The 24,533-nt window shown below is 39.1% G+C and overlaps 2 protein-coding genes across 3 annotated transcripts in view; both read left to right on the top strand.

Moving 5' to 3' along the window:
• Positions 1–7,281: 7,281 nt before the first annotated feature.
• phactr2 (phosphatase and actin regulator 2) overlaps positions 7,282–24,533 on the top strand; it is a 279,098-nt gene continuing 261,846 nt past the window's right edge. The window contains exon 1 of the mRNA XM_083538536.1: positions 7,282–7,293. The gene's annotated coding sequence lies outside the window, so the exon portion shown is untranslated. The remainder of the gene's footprint in view (positions 7,294–24,533) is intronic.
• The window catches only part of galnt2 (UDP-N-acetyl-alpha-D-galactosamine:polypeptide N-acetylgalactosaminyltransferase 2), a 119,215-nt gene continuing 104,580 nt past the window's right edge, over positions 9,899–24,533 (top strand). The window contains exon 1 of one of the 2 annotated variants that reach the window (XM_083538553.1): positions 9,899–10,670. In XM_083538553.1, the coding sequence (XP_083394679.1) occupies positions 10,575–10,670 (96 nt within the window). In that variant the 5' untranslated portion in view covers positions 9,899–10,574. The remainder of the gene's footprint in view (positions 10,671–24,533) is intronic. The other variant, XM_083538552.1, reaches the window with a different exon arrangement.

Below are 24,533 nucleotides of genomic sequence, written 5' to 3'. Positions count from 1 at the left end.
GCTTTGAGTTTATAGTAATGAATAAATCTACACTGGTACGCAAGATTACAAACTCTGCTGTATGGACATCTAGTGTAAGTTCACCTTGGTTCCAGAACAGAGAAGAGCCTTGAAGTATACTTACCTCTCATTCTGAGAGAGGGTGGTACCAGTCGGACAGTGCTGGAGGATCTCAGACAGCGTGGTGCAGTGCGAGATGTGATGAGGTCACTGAGGTAAGATGACGCTGGTCCATTTTTGGCCTTGTAGGCAAGCATCAGTGTTTTAAATCTGATATGTGCGGCTACTGGAATCAAGTGAAGGGAGCGCAGCAGTGGGGTGGTGTGGGAGAACTTAGGCTGATTGAACACAAGCCATGCAGCTGCATTTTGGATCATTTGCAGTGGACGGATAGCGTTCAGGGAAGACCTGCCAGCAGAGAGTTGCAGTAGTCGAGTCTTGAAATCACAAGAGACTGAACAAGCACCTGGGCAGCCTGTGTGGACAGGAATGGTCTCGGCTGTTGAAGGGAAGAAATCTACAAGAACGAGACACATTAGCAACATGTGGGAAGAAGGACAGTTCATTATCCATAGTTACCCCAAGGTTATGAGCAGTGGCTGAAGGGGAGAGCAGAGAGTCATGAAGTGTTATTTTAAGATCTTGACCTGGAGATGAATCGCGTGGGATGATCAGCAGTTCTGTTTTGCTGGGGTTGAGTTTTAGTTGGTGAGCACTCATCCATGAAGATATGTCTGTCAAGCATGCATAGATCCGAGCGGAAGCTGTGGTATCTGATGGAGGGAAAGAAAAGATTAGTTGAGTGTCATCTGCATAGCAGTGATAAGAAAACCCATGTGAGGATATGACTTCACCAATGGTGTGGGTATAAAGGGAGAAAAGGAGGGGACCAAGTACCAAGCCTTGTGGAACACCAGTGCTGAGTCTGCACAGGGTAGATGTGGATCCCCTCCATGTTACCTGGTATGAATGACCTTCCAGGTAGGAAGCAAACCATTCCCATGCTGTTCCACGGATACCGAGGCTCTTAAGGGTTGACAAAAGTGTCTTGTGGTTGACTGTGTCAAATGCTGCTGAAAGGTCCAGAAAGATAAGTACAGATGACAGCTTGGCTGACCGAGCAGCATGCAGTTTCCACACGCTCCTGAGATTTGGGTGACCCAACAAAATAAAACATTTATTTAACACATATTCAAAGACCAATGAATGAATCAATAATTTCCTCTCTCCTCACATTTGCCTTTTCTTCTGTCTATTCTTTTTTTTATCCGACCAGTACTGTGTTTAAAAAGTGTCTAATTAAGTCTGATGACTTACAATCAATGCACTTGTCTTTTCTTTAGTTCTGACATTTTTACAGTTATTCTCAGCTGCTTTGAAGCATTTCGTGAATCATCCTTAATATTTGCAAACCAGTAAGTGCATTCTCAAAACACAGCACAACACATTGGATTTCTTGCAAAAGCCTGTACTTTTCTCAAAATCATTTGTTCATCTCTCAAAAGTAAGTATTTGTGTCAATGAACATCTCATCGCCATCACAATAAAAAGTCCTTTTATCATTGTTTACAAACAATATGTTTAGTCATTTTTTCAATATGACAGTGCTTTATTTTAGTATTTCCTGATGTAAACTATGTTTTGGATACAAGTATTGAAAATGCACAAGGCTGAATTTCAAGTGGCATTTATAAATTTCAACAGCACAAATGTACATATTACTGTATGTGGGTTATTGATTGTAAGAGACCGGACAGGAGTCACACCTTTTTATTGTTCTAAACTAGTGGTCTGACAAAAAAAAATTACAATATAATGTCATTGTGATAAAAAATACACAGATTCAAATTTCAAAAGGTAAACATAGGAAACACTTCTTAGGCAGAACCACGCATCCCACACTAATACAGTGCAATCTGTCTATACCCCCTGACGTCCCAGTCTGTCCGGACACAGATTTTCATCCACATCATAACAGATATCATCCCTTGCAATATAGCGTGGAAAAAATTTTCTGGAATGTCTTATCCAGCCTCTGCACGCTTCCGCTGTGATGTCCTAACATGCTGCATCCATAGCATGATCATCTGAGTATGTAACGGGCAATCATAGACCTTCAACCTCCATGCTGAGTAAAACTCCTCAATTGGATTGAGGAATGGGGAATCCTGTTATGGGTCAGAAACCATTGCCTGATGGTGTTTGAGTGATGGAAACTCACATTATCCCAAAGTATCCCATACATCTCAAAATGGACCCCTGTCATCATCAGGGATGAGAGCCCATTAAAGGGTCTCTAAGACGGTGAGGAGATGCTGTGTGTTGTATAGGCCTATAAGGGGAATATGAGAGCACACCCTGCTCTGACATAGCAGCACCCACAGTGATATTTCCTCCCCGCTGGCCTGACAAATCAACAGTAGCTCTCTGATCGATGACATTTCGACCACGTCTTCTGCTTTTGTTCAGATTGAAGCCGGCTTCATCCACATATATAAAGTTGTAAGGTGGTATACTTGACTCCAATTCCATTATATGCTACAACCCAGAAATCAACCAATTAGTTATGTATTTTCAATTTATTTCAAAAGATACACTTATAGCAAATGTAAATATATTGCATGTTTTTTTCCTACAGCTATAACAAATGTACATAGGTCACACATGCTGTAGTATATATAAATTAGTATTAGAAATGTATGTAAATTAGTTTCTGTATGCTTATAGATGTTTTACCTGTACATACTGGTTCCCGGAGCTCCTTCACTCTGTCACCATTCTTTTCAAATGGTACGCAGTACAGCTATTTCATGCTCATGTGGTGTCTCTTCAACACCCTGTCGATAATTGAGACGCTAACAGACTGGATGTTTTTAAAGACATTATTGTCTTCTACAACAGCCTTATGCATTTCCCTTAACCTAATAGCATTGTTTGCTTGGACCATGGTGCAAATAACCTCCTCTTGTTGCGGTGTGAAAAGGGGTCCTCTGCCACCCCTATCTGGTAATCCTGCAGTCCTGTGTGGGAAAAATGCACTAATGCAATACATTTATACTTAGATGTGTTACAGAATGTATATACACACTATAAAGGCACAGTCCACACTGGTGAATTACATACCTGTTCTCTCTACGGAATGTTTGAATTATTGAATTCACCTACCTTCAGACCTGCCTCAGCCATTTTGAGGCCAATTGTGATTGACAACATGGTCCACAAATGTGGCTCTAATTTCATCTGAAATGTGTCTATGTCTCTGGCCTCTTCATCCTCTTCCTCTATTTTGCCTCCTTACCCCTCCAGCATGCATCCTTATTCTTGGCTCTCTACCATGTTCGTTTCCTAGTCGTTCATCCAATTTCAACAATTGTAAATCTGTGTTTTTCTTTTTTTATATATATATACTCGCCAATTAAAGGTTCATAAGATTCAGCCTTGACCTATTTTAGAGAACTAGTTGATTATTGGTTGATCGGAAGGTGTACACGGCAGTTCATTAGTGACATTTAAGATTCATCTGCACAATTCATCAATTCAAGACACATTTACAAAATAAGTTAATAGAACTGTGAAGAAAAAGAGCTTGACAAATTTTGAGAACTGGTTTAACCATTTTACATTCAATTACTTATGCAATAAACTGATGCTGTGATTCGGGTGAAACCAGTATAATATATTTTGATCAAAATGACATAAACAACTTAAAATGTAGGAAACAGCAGACAATTTTAAACAATCGATGAAATGAATGTACTAAAGCATTCCCAATTGGATCAAAGCAACAAGAAATGTTTTTATGATGAGCACAGGTTACTAAATGATATGGAGGTTGAACAAGTAGTTTCGAGAATTTCATTTCTGATCTGAGAAACGCGCCAAAGCAACTGAGAAAAACTGTAATGTATCTATTTAAAATCTAGTATAGGCTTATGTAAGTGATTAAAAAGATTTGAACGTAATTAAATCATTATATGAATAATCATATCAGTAGCTGCACCTAGTCTGGTCACCTAGATGAGCAAAACGGGTTACTTTTATTCCATTATACCAGCTATAATTTATTTCTTTATAGCCTTAAAACCATTAGGCTTTGAGTTACAAGTTAGAATTGTACAACTGTTGCCTGACAAAAACAACAACAACAACAACAAGAAAAAACAATAGAGACAAACATTCCAAACCTTCCTTTCCGTGGGCTCACCACCTGCAGGAGGGACCTTAAGGGACGGTGCTGTGAGGATTGGGCAGCAGTCGAAGGCGGGGGCCTGCTTAGACTGCTGCCCCCGCGACCCGAATTACGGATAAGCGGGAGACAATGAATGAACGAATGAATTCCAAACCTTTTTGCAATGCTGAAGGCATTTTTCATGTTTGTTTTACTCATTGTCTCTTTACTTCTTTTTACATTTTTTTATTATCAGATTGATGAGGAACACATTTGCATTTGTAATGCCTTATATTAATCACACAGTTTCAAGGACACAATTTTCTCCTATGAGGTAGGCACCGCACCGTAGACAAATTAAAAATCGCTGAATTTAAGCAGCCATGCTGAATGTGGAAAACTCAGATGGATAATTAGGCGGCTAGACTCAGAAAAAAATGCAGTGTCAAACTGATGGCAGTGGAGGACAAATGGAACAAAGGCCCAGAATGACTTTGGGCAGTTTTTAAACAGCAATAAAGCAACTCCATTTGAGTTAGAGTTCAAATGACCTCAATGTTAACATAATTTAGCCTGAGCTCAAACATATACTGAGACATATCAAATGATTCATAGTGTATATCTACATAGTTTATCATCTTGTATCTAATCCTAAATATGATTAGCCAGAATTTAATTTAATTTTTCCATAATGAACATTTCTGACATGTGTGCCATATATAATTCAAATCACAGGTTTATATTAATGCACTTTTTTAATGTACTATGAATTTATAGTTACACCTGACATGAGCTACATCATCTATGATTAAATAACACCAGTGTCTCCAGTGTCAACACTTTTTAACCAGACAGTAGATTTTCCAATATGGGAAAGTCTTTGGGACGTCATTTTGCTGTCGGGGTTCTCTGTAAATTTGGTAGACACACAGGTCACACTATGGAGAGCATCCTGAGCAGCTGCATCACTGACCGGTTTGGGAATTGCATTGTTGTGGATATCGATACCCTACGATGGATAATGAAGACAGCAGAGAAGATCATCAGGGTCTTTCTGCCTTCCATCATGGACATTTACACTATACACTGCAATCTCAAAGCGACCAGCGTTATAGCTGATCAAACATACACCCCTTACACACTCTTCACTTTCCTGCCATCCAGAAAAAGGTTCTGAAGCATTCGAACACTAATGTTTAGACTGTTTAATAGTTTAACACACCTTTACTGTACTGGTCGGGACTTGATTTTACTTCAGTTTGGTCCATGTCACACAATTTTTATTTTTTGCTGTACCCGAAATGTCTGGTTCTGTTTTATTCCTTATGCATCAGATACAATTTTATAATAAAAAAATTAATATTGAGCTTTTTAGGAATACTAAGTATATAATTACCTGTTTTAGAGCTGCTAGATAGTTATATTTAACTATCAGAGACACTTGAAATCATGTAATAAGATTATAATCTTTGACGCATCAAAACCACATCACTACACTCATTTTAGATGGCTATCGTTTGAAAATACGTCCGTAGTTCAGCTTTACCCAGTCTGGGAAAGTAGGTCATCAATCGATGCTTCCACTTTCTTCATTTCTGATACTGCCAGCCATAAATCTGAGGCTAACAATGATTGATCAGTGTAGAAATGCTCAGCAATAATAGACTGATGGAATGTGTTTCTGATTCTCCTGCAGTTGATGTTTCTGACAAGGACAAATGTTATTTCTTTCTAGACTGGGTTTAATAGAGCTATAATATACACATAGACATTTCACATTCGGCCCTCTCCACACACTTACAACAATTCCTGGTAAACCTAACTGTGGCTAAGATTTCCTACTGTTTATTAGAGGTAAATAACGCAGCAAATTGACAAAAAGAAAATTATTAGCAGTCAAAAAGGGCTAGATAGATAGATAGATAGATAGATAGATAGATAGATAGATAGATAGATAAATAGATAGATAGATAGATAGATAGATAGATAGATAGATAGATAGATAGATAGAGAGATAGATAGATAGATAGATAGATAGATAGATAGATAGATAGATAGATAGATAGATAGATAGAGGGACAGCGCATGTAGGGCGTTTTGGAGACAAAGCGAGGGAGGCGAGACTGAGATGGTTTGGATATGTGCAGAGGAGGGACATGGGGTATATCGGTAGGAGAATGCTGAGGATGGAGCCACCAGGATGGAGGAAAAGAGGAAGACCAAGAAGGAGGTTTATGGATGTGGTGAGGGAAGACATGCAGGTAGTTGGGTTGAAAGAGGCAGATGTAGAGGACAGGGGGGTATGAAGACGGATGATCCGCTGTGGCGACCCCTAATGGGAGCAGCTGAAAGAAGAAGAAGATTAAGAATAAAATACCTTAGATTGGGCTGTTATAAATCTTATAAATATATAGAAATGTTGCTATTCATATCTTTGTCACTGTTAATTTTCCATGTTAAAATAAAAACCACATGATTTATTCATTTCATATCACACAGCCATTACTACATATTTGTATTTGTATTTGTATTCGTATTTTTTTTATTTTTTATAAAAGACACATTACACTTAAATAAAATAAATAAATTAAAAAAGACTTCTTTCACACTAGAGATTTCACCACTCTTAGTATTATTATTCTTTGTGTAAATGAAGGCTGTTTCAAGCAATGCAGGTGATGAGGCAAGTAATAATTCATGAAATATTAAACACATACAGTATTTTTACATCTGAGAAACAAATGGATGCAGCATAACTTTTGAGAGCCTGCTGATAACATTTTTTCATTTATATTCATCAGCATTTATTTTAAATCAGATGCGGGCAAAATATATGGTCAAATGTTTGTGGACACCTAATCATAAATTTAATGTGTGCTTTTTGAACATCCTATTTCACATTTAGTAACTATTTGCTGTTATAATAACCTCCACTCTTCCGGGGCGATGTTCTATTAGATTTTGTTCATGGAGATTAGTGCTCGTTCAGCTACAAGGGCATTTTTAAAGTCAGGAAATGATGCAGGAGGAGGCCTGAGGTGCGCTCAGCATTCTAATTTATCCCAAATGTGTTCAGTAGGGTTAAGGCTCTATAGCAGGACCACTCAAGCTCTATTACAACCCATGTAGATCATATCTTCATGGAGCTAGCTTTGTGCACAAAGGCATGGTCATGTTGAAACAGGTTTGGAAAATTGTAAAGAAAAAACTTCCTATGAAGGGAAAACATCCTATACAACTACATGCACTTTGTGGGGGAAAACTGGCTGGAAAAGTCAAGTGTCCCAGTACTTTTATCCATATCATGTATAGACACACACAAACATGAGCTACATTTTATCTGATGTTTAGATGTCATAGTTTTCTTTTCACTATGATGTAATATTCAGACAGGTGTTATTACAGTAAATGAGGCTTTCTCATCTGCTAGCTTTAAACAGACTAATTTCTAATGTCTACAATTTCAGCAGTGAGTAACAGACAATTGAAACAGATGGCATGGTCGAAATAAATTACACATCATCCTGTAAAGGAAATGAAACCTAGATCTTGGATTTTCCATGATAGCTCTGTGACTGAGCCCTGTTCATGAAAGGAAGATACATTACTTCATTCATATTCAATAACTTTATCTTGGACAGGATCACAGTGAATATGCAGCCAATACCTGGATCTCTGTATAAGATTCTGGCCCATCATACACCATTCATACATCTAGCCAATTTTATGTAAAACTGTTAAAGCTAAAAATGCACAATTGTCTTTGGATGTGTTTGGATGTGTGGCAGCATTAACATTTTCACTTCATATGAAATAAGAGATGCAAACCTGTTCCAGAATGGCAATGCCCATGTGCACAAAGCCATGAAGATATGGTTTATATGGGTTGGACTGGAAGATCTTGAGTGGCCTACAGAGCTCTAACCCATTTTCAACACCTCAAGTCAAGTCAAGTCAAGTTTATTTGTATAGCGCTTTTCACAACAGACATTGTCTCAAAGCAGCTTTACACAAATCAACAGTTAAGGTGAATGGTGTGAATTTGTCCCTGATGAGCAAGCCGTGGCGACTGTGGCAAGGAAAAACTCCCTTAGATGATATGAGGAAGAAACCTTGAGAGGAACCAGACTCAAAAGGGGAACCCATCCTCATTTGGGTGAATTGGGGTGAACACCTCTGGTTTGAATTGAAATGCTTTCTGCACCTCTGACCTCCTCAACTTACATCAGTATCTGACTTTACTAGCGTCCTTGTGGCTAAATGCACAAATCTCCACAAGCACACTTCGAAATCTAGTGGAACATCTTCCCAAAAGAGTGGAGGTTATTATAACACACACATATTTTATGCTCAGGTGTTTTGTCAGTATAGTGTATATAGTGGCTTCAACCACTGCAACTGCAATTCACAACAAAAGCAGAAAAGGGCTTCAGTTCAAAAACTGCTTTAGTGAATGAACATTTCAAATTGCTGGATGGTTTGATAATAATCTCACAGGCTAACTTGACTCTGTTAATATCATAAAGCCGATTGCTGTCCCTAGCTGTTTTCCAATATAAAAAAAAAATATTGACTATACCTTTCATATTGTTTCCATTTATAGTCACATTTAATGATGTGGATTGTCCATTAGACCAGCTAGTTTTTGTTATCACTTAGGTTTTAGCAGCTGTAAACAGGTGATGCTTCACCATCCTCTATTTATTGTTTAATATTTACTTTTTTTGGTCGTCTATGTGTGAGATTTACGTTAATGAGATAGCTCAAAGTCAAAAGTTTCGAAGGTTTATATGGAATTATCCATGTAAACAGCGAATTATCTGATTTTATGTTGGATTCTACAAGGGTCAAATCAAAGTAAAATGTCTGAAATCTTTAATAAGGGTAGGTTTTAAGGGTATTTAAAACATAGAATGGAATAAAACAGAAAAAACTACGCTTGTTGATGAAGAAGAAGACGATTTTCTTCCCTACTTTTTTTTCGATGTTAGTAAGACAAAGCTTTGCATATATACATCTTTTATTTGTTCCATATGCATTACAGCATAGTGAAACGCTTTTTTCCCCACATATCTCAGTTAGAAAGTGGGGGGGCCGAGTGCGGGGTCAGCCATGATACAGCACGTGTGGAGCAGATAGGGTTAAGGGCCATGTTGGTTTTAACCACTGACTCAATGTTGAGCCTTCACTGACCCCTACCCCCACTGCCAATTTTTTTCCCCCAGCGATATAAAACACTCCTGGACGAGATAGTTAAGTATGGAAGAAGTCTCCAGTGTCAGAGCTTTGTGACCTCAAAAAGAGGCTTAGGATTCAAAGCCCTCACATTCTGATCAGTAGCCCAGAGACTTATCATATGATCCACTACTACTGCCCTCCACTGGTTACCTGAAAGCTCTGACACTGGAGTCTCCTTCCATTAAGCTTAAATAAATATCTTCTGCAGAAATGTCACTGGTTGTATTTGTTCCTAGCACAGCCATAAAACAGCATTCCAAGAGCAGATTGGGTAGGGAAAAGACTCTCTAGTGTCAAAGCTTTGTGACTGTTTGTAAAGGACTCAGTAGTGCATATTAGTGACATGTTGCAATGCTGGGAATTGAACCCATAACCTACTGAGCAGTAGCCCAAAGTGTCTACTGTAATAGGTGTTAGATAGGGAAGTTATGGCCTCTCGGTGACAGGTTGCAATGGTGAGAATTAAACACATAACCTACTGAGAAGTCGCCCGGAGTATCCAGTGTCAGAGCTTTGTGACTGTTAGTAAGGTGCTTAATGGCTCCTCAGTGACAGTTTACAACAATGAGATTTAAACCAATAACCTATTAAACAGCAGCCCAAAAACCTCTATCTCTATGGATGAAAATGGGGATTTTTATTTAAAATAAAACAGCTGTTTTAACAACTGAATTCAAGTGACACACACACACACACACACAATGAAGGGCTCAACTCGGCACGCTCAGAAATCCACATGTACATTGATTTGTAATGTATTAATATTGTGATTTTTGCATTTGTGTAAGTTTGAACAGCCAAAGCCGAAGCCTGGGTTTTCGGGTTGAAGATTGAGAAGAGCTGGTATGACTGAACCCGTTCCCCGGGCTCACCGTGTGTGCTCGCAGGCTGTGGATGTGGATGTCGCCGCCCTCCTCCGGCTGCTCTGCGGCGTGTGATTGGGTTAAAGTCGGCTCCCCTTTCCCCTCTAACCCCGGTGATGTTGGCCGCTTCCTGCCTCTTCTGCCCAACTAGTGGTAAGACAGAGAGTGCCGAAGCTCCGGGGAAGCACGAATCCTGGACGAACGGGTGGCTTTATTAACACCAAAAAACCCACGCATACACACACGAACCCCATTCAAAGAAACACGAAGCCATCCGGTGGAGCAGCGCGTCCAGAGCCGCAGCCATGCGCCGGAAATCGCGGATCTTACTCTGCTTCGCGGTGCTCTGGATCCTCGGAATAGCGTATTACTTCTATTCGGGAACAACGCTCCATCGGAAGGTAGGAAGAAGGTTTTACCGGTGGGCGAATGATTTTAAAAAAAGAAGAAGAAAATAGACGCACTTGTGTATTTGATTTGTTTATTGTATTTTTGGTTTTGTTTTTGGTTTCATTTGAAAGGACGGTGACTGAAAGCGGCTCGTAACTTTATCCGGCGGGGTTGTGGGAGACTCCGTGGCCGGGCGGTCGGTCGGTTGGTTGGTCGGTCGGCTGTGTGTGTTATTTACTCAGGCACTGATAGATCGCGTTTCCCAGCCCTTGTGTCTCTGCTGTGATTGAATAGAGCTCAAGAGCTAGCAGCTAGCAGCTAGCCGAGTGACACTGAAAAAGCGTAGAGCACACGTTTATCTACATTCTCCTCTTTTGTATGTTTTTTTTCTTCTTCTCCACACTCGAAATGTCGCATGTAAACATCTCGATAGAAGTCTTCATTAAATGTGGCACAAAAAAAAAAAAAACAAACCCCACACAAAGCCAAGAGAGCTACAAAGTAACATGGATATAACGTTACTTAAAGGAAATAAACTGGTCATGGAAGCTTGCCTATTTTGTTTTGGTTTCTTGGAAGTTTGTGTAGAAAAAAGATCTGGTTTCATTGCAAAAAACATTCATGAACACTAGAAATAGTTCAGAAATTATCTTTATTTAAAAATATGAACATTAGAAATGAAAGAATTAACCCATGTACATAAGAGATTTCATATGGAGATTCAGCTCTTCATTGTGCTGGGAGTGTGTGTGTGTGTGTGTGTGTGTGTGTGTGTTAATACACACTTTAATTCACTTACACTAGCTGTTATATGTAATATAAAGACCCTCCAGATACACTAAAAACCATTCAGAAATGATCTTTATTCAAAATATGAACATTAGAAACTCAAACTAACTCAAACCAATTTACATACAGCATAAAACTCTACATAGAGATTTCTGTGAGTCTGAGTTGGACTCTTCATTGTGCTCATTGTGTGTGTTCATACACACTTGGACTTGCATGTTAAAATGCCTTTAATATTAAAGATAAAGACACCCAGGTATAATAGAAATCACTTAAAAATGATGCTTATATGCACAATACTATTTTGCTAATACTATATTTGTTTAGCCAAGAGCTCTGTAATCTGAGCTTTCAACAACACACCATCATCTAAATCACCAGATAAACAGTAATTATAATCCTGCTCTTCAAGTTATTAAAACAAGAAAACATGCTAATAAGTTATGGTACACAATAATAAACAGAATAATGTGATTATAGCGGGTTGGAAACACTTGTGTACCTTAATTGCCTAATGTGCTTCAGGGTAGAGCTGAATAATGGCTTTTGGCTTTCACGACTTCTTCCGGATGTAAAAAGCTCCCAGTGACACTTGTATGATCATTGCGGATTAAACATTAAGAACGACGAGCCGTAATTGACCCATGAGTTCAGCTTGGTCAAGTCAATGGAGCTTTTTTTTTTTTCCATTACTGAAGCTTCCATGAATCTGGCTGTAGATTAGAGACACTGTATTTCACATTACTGATATGTAGATGTATTTAACATTTATGGAAACGGGTCACTTTGTCACTTTGTGACTGTTAGTAAAGGACTCAGTGTGCAGTGTTGGGAATTGAACCCATAACCTACTAAACTGTAGTGTAGAATCTTAGCTGTTAATACACCACTGCCAGGGGACTCTGTTACACTGGAGCTTTTTTTTTTTCTAATTGAATTTCAGTTCCTGCTTTTTACATTCATATCTTATTTTATTTTTAGTAACCAGGCAGCAAAGCTTACAATTATGACAACGTAAAAAATATTCATAAAAACCTTCGCCACCACCACCACAGCCATCGCTGTCATGTAATTAAAACAACAATACACTTAGGAACCCCTTTTTTGGATTTACACAAACCCCACAAAGAAAAACCTGGTTGGTTTGGAATGGAGCTTTTTTTCCATTCATGTCAAGCAAACGTGTTACATTTTAATATAAAAAAAAAAGCGTTTTACAAGTGGTGTAAATTTTTGAATGTCTCATATAAAAGCAAAATATATTTATCATTGTATTATTTTATGGTGCGATATAGAGCCATAAAGCCTTTGATTAAAAAATGTGCAACTTTTATAAAAAAAAATAAAAAAAAATCACGCTGACGTGACTGACACAAGTACAAACCACGTCCCAGCGGTGTATATATTTAGAGATTCTGATGCCATTATGTTAGTCTGTGCTGTAAGTTTCTTTTTGACCCGAGACATCAGTTATCGTGTGTCACTCGGGTGCCACGGTGAAACATTACAATTGCGATGGCGTCTAATAGGATCTCGAAGTTATACCAATCAAGTTTGGCTGCTGGCCCCTAAAATACAACATCTTATTCTCCTACCGTTTACCAGAGACGTTCAAAGATGCATTAAGGACGAATATAAGAAGTAGACGTGTTAACGGCAGCAAACGTTTCATCATAATCATCATTCATGGAAGGCAGCTATATGGTGCAGATGTGCTGAGTCACGGTCGAGACCCGGCTCAGCAAGATAGCGATCACCGAGGTGGAAAAAGAAAGATGGTGCTGATTGACGTTGTCGGTAATAGCGTGAAAGTTGAAGCTTTAGAAGCTGAGCCGTTTAAGGAGAGCCTACAGATGAGGAGATGAGTAAGATGGACAGGCTAAAGGACCCAAACGCCTCCATAGTGCTCTCTTTAGATTTAGGTGCATTTATTAGCCGAAGTGGAATTCGATAGATGCAGCTTTACTGTTGTTGTACAGTGCAGGTACTCAGAAATGAAATGTAGTTTGCCAGTTTTAAGAAGTGCAAATAGTGGCATTGTGCAAATTGACAGTGCAGATGAGTGTGTGTGTGTATATATAGTAAAGTGTTTACAGTGTAATAAATATTAAATATTTACAGTGTAAATAATAATTAATGATTAAATATATAATGTGATTTCTTAGATGACATTTTGGTTTCAAATGACTTTGTGCTGTTTATACAGTCTAGATATCTGATACATACGGTGTATATAGGAAATAATTTGAAACCTAAAAAAAAAAAAATATATATATATATATATATATATATACACATACACACACACACAGTACAGACCAAAAGTTTGGACACACCTTCTCATTCAAAGAGTTTTCTTTATTTTCATGACTCTGATAATTGTAGATTTACACTGAAGGCATCAAAACTGAATTAACACGTGGAATTATATATGGAATTATATACATAACAAAAAAGTGTGAAACAACTGAAAAATGTTATATTCTAGGTTCTTCAAAGTAGCCACCTTTTGCTTTGATTACTGCTTTGCACACTCTTGGCATTCTCTTGATGAGCTTCAAGAGGTAGTCACCTGAAATGGTCTTCCAACAGTCTTGAAGGAGTTCCCCGAGAGATGCTTGGCACTTGTTGGCCCTTTTGTCTTCACTCTGCGGTCCAGCTCACCCCTAAACCATCTCGATTGGGTTCAGGTCCGGTGACTGTGGAGGCCAGGTCATCTGGCGCAGCACCCCATCACTCTCCTTCTTGGTCAAATAGCCCTTGATGCCTTCAGTGTGACTCTACAATTTTCATAGTCATGAAAATAAAGAAAACTCTTTGAATGAGAAGGTGTGTCCAAACTTTTGGTCTGTACTGTGTGTGTATGTGTGTATGTATATGTATATATATATGTGTATATATATGTATGTGTGTGTGTGTATATATATATATATATATATATATATATATATAATGTCAATAATAAATTGACCAATTCTGACCCCTATTTACATATGACACACCCCATTTAGAGAACTAGAGCTTTAAATAACATTGTTCCTGAATATTAAAAGCTGAGCTGCTTGTGGCGTGTTCAGGATACAGTATAGTATGATATAATATCAGCCTGTAATATGAAACTCGGTCATCATCTCGCATTACTGATGGACCCCGGGTCGATAAGTTTGCTAGCAAACGGTGTAGTTTTTCTTCCATGTTTCTTTGAGAACTTGCCGGTGTTGATTTATTTTGCGCAGTCCCATAAACATCCTATTCATCTGTCTATGGATTATGAGAACAACAGCCAATTTGTCGCCCATTGTTGACTTTTTTGTTTACACTAGAAAGGCCTGTGAATGTTACATGCACCAGTTCAGTGGGAGGATAAATCTCTCAATGTACTTCATGGAATTCAGAGATGTGGTGAAAAATGCCTGGGGTAATAATGTTCATTGATCACAGGTTTCTGTATTTTACACCACTTAGTACTAGAGTTTGTTTTTTGACAGATATTTGTAAAACAGACAAATATTTGTTAAATGGTAGGAGGATTAGTCAATGTTTAAATAGTGCTTCTAATCCTTATAACCACACCGGGGCCCTGAGAAATACCTGGGCACCTTTACCTTGTGTGCCGTGATCTTACACTGCATATCAGATCATGTGTACATCATGAGGAGCTCTATGTGTAAAAGGTATTGTATCCTCCATAACTGGCAGTCGATTCTAATTTTTGTCTTTTATTGCACTCAGTGTGTTTTAATTTCTTTTGAAGGATCTGGAACTCCATGGCATTGAGTAAGTTTCCTTTTTTTTGGCATTAGTGTCTTTCGGGAATCGCTCACTGCTTTGAGTTTGTTACTGTGCTGGTAAACAGAGAGCGCACCCCTCTCATTTATCTTCTGCAAGCATTTACATCTCTGTCCATTCAGCTGACCAGCTGACCCACGGTAAACATGTGACGTGTGTGTTGGTGCAACACCATTGTATTTTGTCAACCTCTCAAGTCCCATTAAAAACAGCATGTGTTCAATCTATTCTGAAAAAAAGAGCACACACTATTTTTCGTTATTTATTTTTTTGTTATTATCCGGTTCGCGCGCGCGAGAGGTGGAGTAGCAGAACGGCAGTAAAAATAAGCTAGTGTCAGGAAAATGCCAAGCCGAGCCGGTAAAAGAAAAAAAATCTCCTTTCCTGTTAGTGTTTGTACGTTTATTGTGTTGCACGTCTGATTGCTAGCTAGTGAGTTCCAGCTGTAAAGAGACTGACAATCTGTTGCATTGGTAGTCTGCTCATGTGAATTCAGAATAGAGCTCAGGCCTGTCAAAGGTGCTCCTTATTTTCAGAGCACTTTAGCAATAGTGGACAAAGAGGGCAGTCACAAAGTGAAGTTGCATAAAAACCATAGACTGATCAGAACTGACTAAATATGTGTATTATTATATAATATTATTATTTTTTTAGTACACATTTATCGTGCAGGTAAAACATCCTAGTCCACTGTTCTGTCACTTGGATCGATCAAATTTAATGTAGATAAGCAACATGTGGTTCGTCTAACAGATTTTAATCAATGTACTTAAAAAAAAATAAATAAATAAAATAAAATTATAATAACATCTTTCAGCAGTTTTCCACATTCTAGTAAAGAGCCTGAACTAGTTCTCCTTGGAGAAACACTGTTACCATGGATGAGCATATCTCCATCGCCATATTACTCACCGTGTTCCTGTGCCTGCCAAGTTTGCTGGACTTCCTAAGCGCATACTGGGGCTGAAATTGGGTTTCTTCCATCTGTCCTTCCTCTCTCCACTGGGATGGGTCCTCTGCTTCCCCAAGCTATCTATTAACTGGCAGGCCTGTGGTTGGTATCCTGCAAAACATTGCCGGTGAACCGGCTATGCTATATGGAGCCTTTGGCGCGCAGCAATGCGAAGTTAGACTCCGGTTTCCTTTCATTCATTCCTCCTGGCCAGGTGGGGACACAGCAAGAGCTCGACATCATAATTAATTTTGTCATCTTGTTGGAAGCTTTTAAGAATGGGTTTGGGTTTGGGTTAGTCCTCCACGTGATTCCTGCTGTCCCTGACAGTTCCCTGAACCACGCTTTCATGCAGTATATGGTTAAAAAGTAGGTGACTTTCACATTAGTATGTGGGGGTTCTTTACACTATAGGCAAAAAGTTCTCTTTATATGCTGTCATATTAAGAGTTCCCATCACTAAAACTACCAGGTACTAAGCAGGTTTTTCTGCATGCCTCTGCACAAAGTGTTCTCTATAAAGACATTTGCCACGAATGATTTGGAAGAAGTCATGTGGTCTGTACAGAACCCTGACCTCAACCTCACTGAGCATCGCTGAGATGAACTGAAACACTTCGCACCAGGTCTTCTTATTCAATATCAGCACCTAACCTTTTGTGCTTTTGCGTGAGGCACACTCAAATTCACTGGAAAGCCTTCCCTGAAGAGTGTTAGTTATTATAGAAGCAAAGTAGGAAAACTATTGGTTTTGAAATGGGATTTTCAGTAATCACGCGCGCAAATACGTTTGAACAATTGGTACATTAGAAGCACATTCCCCCCCCCACCATAGTATACTCTTCAACACAAGCAGTTAGCCATCAATCATGGGTAGATCAGCCATAAAAATGCAGCCTCTGATGGAATCCTGATGGGAATGAACCAGTCTGTGATCATAACTGTCCTTGTCAGATTTATGACTCATTTTGCCTGGGGTTGCTCTGTAATAGAATGATGTAGACATGTAAAGAATGTTTGTGACCTGATATTATATACATCATAATGATTTAACCTTAATGATATAACTCATGGCATACGGGCAAATCTTTACACCAGTAATATTAATGAATTTATTTTTTGTTTTTGAGCTTCTACACCTCTGCGTGAATGCTGTAACTGGGAGGCCTTAAGTGCTGATGTAACTCTATTATTATTTCTCCTGTGTATATACTGTGTGGCCAATGTGTCATGTTTGAGCAATGCAGCATGAAATTGGGTGATGGATATGCAAGATTAGGATGCTGGATGGCAACAGTATCACATGGTGTATATGGGAAATGGTACAACCAGTTCTTTGTTTGGGGAAAGACCTGCTATTGATTTCTTTTTTTGCAGTATGGTACATCCAGTGCATTTACATTTACATCTATAACTGGCAGTGGATTTTACCCAAAGCAATATTCACTCGTTATCAGAATAGAGCTGAGAACCGTTATGCCAGTGCCATATGAGGAAATTTCCAACGAACATGTGCAAGAACACAGATGTTCATAGTACACAAGTAGGTTTCACAATCATTCCGGAATGTCAAATCAGATCAATTTAGAATACACAACAACTCTGGTGAATTCTCGGTTCTGATTGGTCAGCAGGCGTTAATTTAGTTGTATCTAACAGCAAGCACTCAAAGTAATGTGCCCATAATAATACATTATTGTTGCTATAGTAACGGCTCAGTGGCAGGGTCGCGTTTTTGTAGACGCTTCTATGGTGTAAACATAACGGTCAGAAAAAGTTCAAGATCTTGAACAGCTTCAGAAGGTTCTTTGTGTCATATCAAGTTCGATGGGTTTTAGTGCATGTTGAATCGTATTATATATATATATATATATATATATATATATATATATATATATATATATATATATATATTAAAACTATATTATAACTGATGATGGAGATTTAAAGGAGAGGTTTTTTTTGTAGGATAATCATTGCCAATTTGCTGTCATATAAGCACATACAGTCAGGAGTTTACATACACCGATATAATTTATAAGGGATAATCTTTTAATGCTGTCTTAAAAAAGCTATTTAACATAACAGATGGGGGGAGTGGTGGCTCCAGCGGTTAAGGCGCTGGGTTGTCGATTGGAAGGTCTGGGGTTCAAGCCCCGGTATCGCCAAGCTGCCACTCTTGGGCCCTTGAGCAAGGCCCTTAACCCTTTATGCTCCGGGGGTCCCTTACGAGGGAAATATCAAGGTCCGTGACGACGGAGGGCCGCCTTCCTGTGGGCTCACCACCTGCAGGAGGGACCGTAAGGGACGGTGCTGTGAGGATTGGGCAGCAGTCGAAGGCGGGGGCCTGCTTAGACTGCTGCCCCCGCGACCCGAATTACGGATAAGTGGGAGAAAATGAATGAATGAATGAATGAGATGTTTAGTCTCCGAAACACAACAATAACTAAATATGAACCGTAGTTTACATACACTTAACGCTGCGTGTTTAACAACCGATTTAATGCATTGTGAGCAATAAAACTTCTATTCAAAATAAATGAAAAAGGAACTACAGCTCAATCGTTTTTTTTCCCATCATCTTCTGCATATTTGGCTTACATTTTTGATACTGTTCACTTTGTCTCTTTACAACAGGTTTACTGGCTGAGCTGTTTTGTGTATTGTCTTGCATCGTCTTGTGTTGTCTTTGGACTGTTTGCACCAGGTTGCACACATGCACTTTATGTGGCGAGGACACTTACTAGTCCTCAGCCATCAGGGTTCTGGAGGAACGTTGTTTCATTTCACTGTGTACTGTGTCAGCTATATATGGTTGAAATGACAATAAAAGCTTCTTGACTCTTGACTTGACTTGAATGATTTTGAGATCCATCATTTCAGACTTCGGACAATTGAAGGATTCCTACATGAGGTGCAAACATTTAGCGATCTTTAAGAAGGCAAGTGAGTGTGAACCTTTGAACAGGATCAGTGTAATTTTTTTTGTTTTTTTAACAAATTTTTTTTTTTATTCATTTACTACCATTCAGCCAGATTTTGCAAGGCATTATGTACACTTATGAGCTTAACTGTGTTTGGTTTGACTGCATTACTCCACACAATCAATGACGATCAACCAATAGTTTCAATGCATCTTCAAAACATACTGTATAAAAAAAATATCTATTGGTTGATGTGACAAAAAAGGTCATCATGAAATATGTCTTTGTTGCCCACTTTGAATACTGCAATACCTGAGCTTATGCTTTACAGATACACTTTCTGCACCATAGCACCGACTGTATCATCAGAAGAGGCTTTCAGAAACCGCTCTCAAACATTAAAATAAAGCCCCTTATAAGGATTTGATCCCAAACCCATCGTACAGATTTGACGGTCACTTTAAGATGACGTTAATTTTCTGTTCTAATGTTCGGATAGAGAAACACTCATCAAGGCCCCATCTCTAATTAAACAGTCTCACCAGTGTGTAATAGACTGTTTGAACTGTTGTTTAAACTGCAAACGTTTTCGGAAAACGAAACATGGGAGGAATGTACCGTCTAATCGGGGCGCAATGAAACGAGAGCCAGCTGCTTTGATTCTCTACGCGTATGAGCTCCGGATCATTCTCAGCAGCTTCCTAACTACTCTTTATTGCTGATGGGAGGATAGCTTATGATCTTTGAAGCAAATACTCTAGTGGCATTATTATATTCTGTGCTTGAAACTGAGGTGGATTTCCGAGAGGAAGCCGTGTTGACGGAGCAACGAAAACCTCATAACGCATAAATGAGAGGAGGCCTTCGGGTGCAGACAGAGTTCAAAGTCATCCCAAAGGTATTCAGTATGGTTGAGGTGAGAGGTCTGAGCAGGATCTTTGTACACTATATCTTCATGGAGCTGGTTTTGTGTCATGCTGGAACAGGTTTGGGTCTTATAATGAAGTGAAGGGAAAATTTAAGGCAACAAAATACCACATCCAGTTCAACCTTCAACTTTGTGGTAACACACATCTGGCCAGAAAATGTAAGTGTCCCAATACTTCGTCCTTATAGTAAATATGGTGCAAGTTCTGCTTAACAAATGAGCAAAAAACCTTACTCTAAATCACCACCCACCCTTGGAAAAAAGTAATGTCATATCACAGTATTATTTCCATGAGATCATGATGCCCATGATACTTCAGAAACATGACATAATTATCCCAATTATATAACAATTTGTCCCAGCCTGAGAAGACACTATGAAACAACATGTTGAGATCGCAAGGAAAAAGAAGGAAGGAAACATCTACTTGTTGTCGTCAGCTTTATAAAAACATATTGTGTCTGTGACACTTTCAAGTGGCGTATTTGTCGGAAAGTTTCTGCCTTAATTACAAACACTTGTTCATAGTGCGAGTGTGTAGGCTGAACGGCTTTGGGAAAATCTGGCATCATGTTTTTAAATGATCATATAAGCATCTCATGCATCTTCTGCTTATTGTAAGCGGAGATCCTCCGAATCAAATTGACAAGAACCGGTAAAGTTGTCACTCTGGTATTATTGGCAAAGAATGGAGCAATGGTCTGTATCGCTGTGTGATTCATTCATTTGTTCAATGGAAGATTCTCGCAGTTGAATGGGTTTCTTAAACAGAGATGATCGCATTTAGGCTTTTAAAGTGTAGTGTAATCTGCTGACTAGCTGTGTAAGGTTTCGTGGTATGGTGCATTTGTTCAGTTCTTTTCTATAGAGTGCAATGCTTTAGTTTTATAGTATGAACATCTACATGTGTAGAACACCATTAACGTGAACATTTTCTGGAAAAGAAACGAAGTGAAAAATATCTAGGTGAAGTTTGTGGTCCGGGGTTTTACTTGGCCAGTTTAAAACCTCCCGCGTTCTCCTCCCTGATGAAGTCCTTTGTTGAGTGGGCAGTGTGTTTTGGATCGTTGTGTCATTGCATGAAGTTCCTCCTGATTATTTTGGATGTGTTTCTTTGTAAATTGGCAGACAGAATGTTTCTGTAGACTTCTGAATTCACTCTGTCGCTACCATTATGAATTACATCAATGACATTCATTCATTCATTCATTCTCTCCCGCTTATCCGTAATTCGGGTCGCGGGGGCAGCAGTCTAAGCAGACCCCCGCCTTCGACTGCTGCCCAATCCTCACAGCACCGTCCCTCACGGTCCCTCCTGCAGGTGGTGAGCCCACAGGAAGGCGGCCCCACGTCACTCCGACGTCACGGACCTTGATATTTCCCTCGTAAGGGACCCCCGGAGCATAGAGGGTTAAGGGCCTTGCTCAAGGGCCCAAGAGTGGCAGCTTGGCGATACCGGGGCTCGAACCCCAGACCTTCCGATCGGCAACCCAGCGCCTTAACCGCTGGAGCCACCACTCCCCCACTCATCAACGACAGATTAGACAAAGTTTTGGAAACAGCCATGCAAGCCCAAGCCGTGACACTAACCTCCACTATGTTTTACACACATGCTTTGGAATCATAAGCAGATCCTTTCTTTCTTCACAATTTATACTTTCTCTCACTTCATTTTTGGTTTCAGTGTTTTTTTTTTTTCCTTTTTTTTCAGGACATTCAAAATGATTGTATTGATTGTAAAAGATTTATTCAAATATCGGCTTGCTTTGCTACCTTATATAGCTATCAAAGTTCATGTTTGCTGAATGTGGTCTGGTCAAATATTATAAGGGTAAATATGGTTTTAGCAAACAATCTAACAGAACACGCCTGTCATAAATATGTTTCACATATTTCAATATAAAAGTACGTTTCGTGTCTTCTGTGTACAACCAAAACACGAACTTCCAATGCATCATTTCATATCAGTCAGAATGGGATTGAACTCCTGTTGTTTTCACTGTGATGTGCCCCCCCCGATTAAACAGTATCTGAACATGGTGGTCTTAATTTGCTCTCAGTCTGATTGTTGTGTGAATCTGAATAAAGATGCCTTTGGGAAGTAAACAGGTTACAACTAATATTACAGGATGCTGTCAGCATTATTTTGTACAAGCGAGCTGCTAAACTGACTCTAGCGCATCTGTACAAGGTGGTCTTAGTCTGCTCCTGGTCATGTTCTTGTGCGGTTTGATTGCAGCGAGACATTGAATTGACTAAATCCTGTCAGTTACAGTAAGTGGACCAAATATGTAGAGTTGGGGAAACCCCCTGAGGGCTGTGCAGACATACCAAGTGTAGTGGTGTAAGCATATTCTGATGTTTATCTTGTACTCTTTGCCAACACCATGACTAAAATTAAACAGCTAAAAGCCGCCGATGAGCGGCGAAGGCTGCATTGTGTGAGCACTACAGCTGCTTTTCAGCCCTGTGTAAGCCCTCAATAAATACACACTACGCGCCTTGCTGTTCACCACGGCACGTCAATAATCGTATCATGAAACGGATATCAGATAAAATGATAGATGATCTGTTTACGAGCTAAAATTACATGTTCTGAAATGCATTCGATGGGAGACTAAAAGCCACCGTGCGAATGAGTGAAGCAAGTCAATTGTACAGTAAGTGAATTTTTCGTGCTGGTTTAATGACGTTCTGTGAGATACACAGCGTTTACCCCTGGTCAGTTGCTCGCTATCGCCACCCTGAAGTGAGAAGTCGGAAGAGCTGATCCGATATCCGTTCCACAATGCAGTTATTGACTAGCTGATCTTCCTCCACTGGATGGATTACTATACCAGTGCACTGACAGAGCTGTTTGCGTCCCACCCACGGCTTCCAGTCTCTCTGTCGGCCAGCAGGAAATAAAAAAGGGGGCAGAATGAAAACGCACACAAATCTTGCCTTAAGAACTGCATTCTTGTCTCTTTACATGCACAGTGTTACAGCTATGCTTGTAGAATGATATGCATAAAGTCTTGGTTCAGAAAATCAGAATATGCGACGAGATAGGAGACTTCTGTGAACTCTACTTGATTGGATTGATTTTCAGAGACTGCTTAATATATATATATATATATATATATATATATATATATATATATATATATATATATATATATATATATATATATATATATATATATATGGTACAGGCCAAAAGTTTGGACACACCTTCTCATTCAAAAAGTTTTCTTTATTTTCATGACTATGAAAATTGTAGATTCACACTGAAGGCATCAAAACTATGAATTAACACATGTGGAATTATATATTCCAGGCATACCCCACCTTCGACTGCTGCCCAATCCTCACAGCACCGTCCCTTACGGTCCCTCCTGCAGGTGGTGAGCCCACGGGAAATAAATATATATATATATATATATATATATATATATATAAAATAAAAAATGAGATGCATCAAATTAGTTGCATCAGAGAATTCATTTAAACCCCCAATGTTGGAAAACATGTTCAGCCTAAAAATATCTGTTAATAAAGAATAAAACACACCATGGTTATAAACCATTTTTCGGATAACTGTGCATCCCTATTGGTTTCTTTTCTTTTTTTTTTCGTAGATATTTTTATTTTCTTAGATAATTTTACTCAGCAACACCTGCAAAACGAACCAGTTCCTTTTATCACTGTTATAAAAAACTGCAACACTGGATGTCCTCCCCTCTGAAGACTTTGTCTGTGCCTTACCTCTAACTGTTACCAAATTTTAGTCAACATTGTCAGCTCTTCCTAAGTAATCTGTTACTATGGAAACAGTAACGTTCAAACAAGTGCATTATTACACTATATGGACAAATGTTTATGGACACCTGACCATTATATTTGTATCTAATTAACAAACATCCCATTCCCCATCTGGTCCCTATTTGCTGCTGCAATAACCTCCACTCTTCAGGGAAGATGTTCCACTAGATTTTGGCGTGTGCTTGTGGTGGTTTGTGCTCATACAGCCGTTAAAGGCGTTAGTAGACAGCAGTCAAGGACTGATGTAGGGTGAGGAGGCTCTGGTCAGCATTCCCATAGGTTTTCAGTAGAGTCAAAGTCTGAGCTCAATAGCAGGCTTCTCAAAATTTCCTATTTCAACCCATATGGTTTACATATGAAGTGTCCTTTCTGCACAAGCATTGTCATGTTGAAACAGCTTTTTCAAATGTTTGTGTTACTTTCTTGTTCAAATGAAGGGATAATATAATCCTACCACATCCAAAGACCTCTTCTACAATTGTGTGCCTCGAGCTTTGTGGTGACAGTTTGGGGAAGAACCACTCATGGCTGAAACAGTCAGTTGTCCCAATACTTTTGTCCATATAATGTATCAAATGTGATTTGCCATGCCGTCAGGATTTCTGTCAGAGCAGCTGTTAGGTTAATCAACACCTTCTGAACAGACAGATTTGAGAATTCAAGAAAACTGCAGACATACTTGTGCCGG

This window comes from Silurus aristotelis (assembly GCF_946808225.1).
Source record: "Silurus aristotelis genome assembly, chromosome: 4".
Lineage (NCBI taxonomy): Eukaryota > Metazoa > Chordata > Actinopteri > Siluriformes > Siluridae > Silurus > Silurus aristotelis.
Note: the sequence above shows the minus strand (reverse complement) of the source record. Positions and strands in the feature narration are given on the sequence as shown.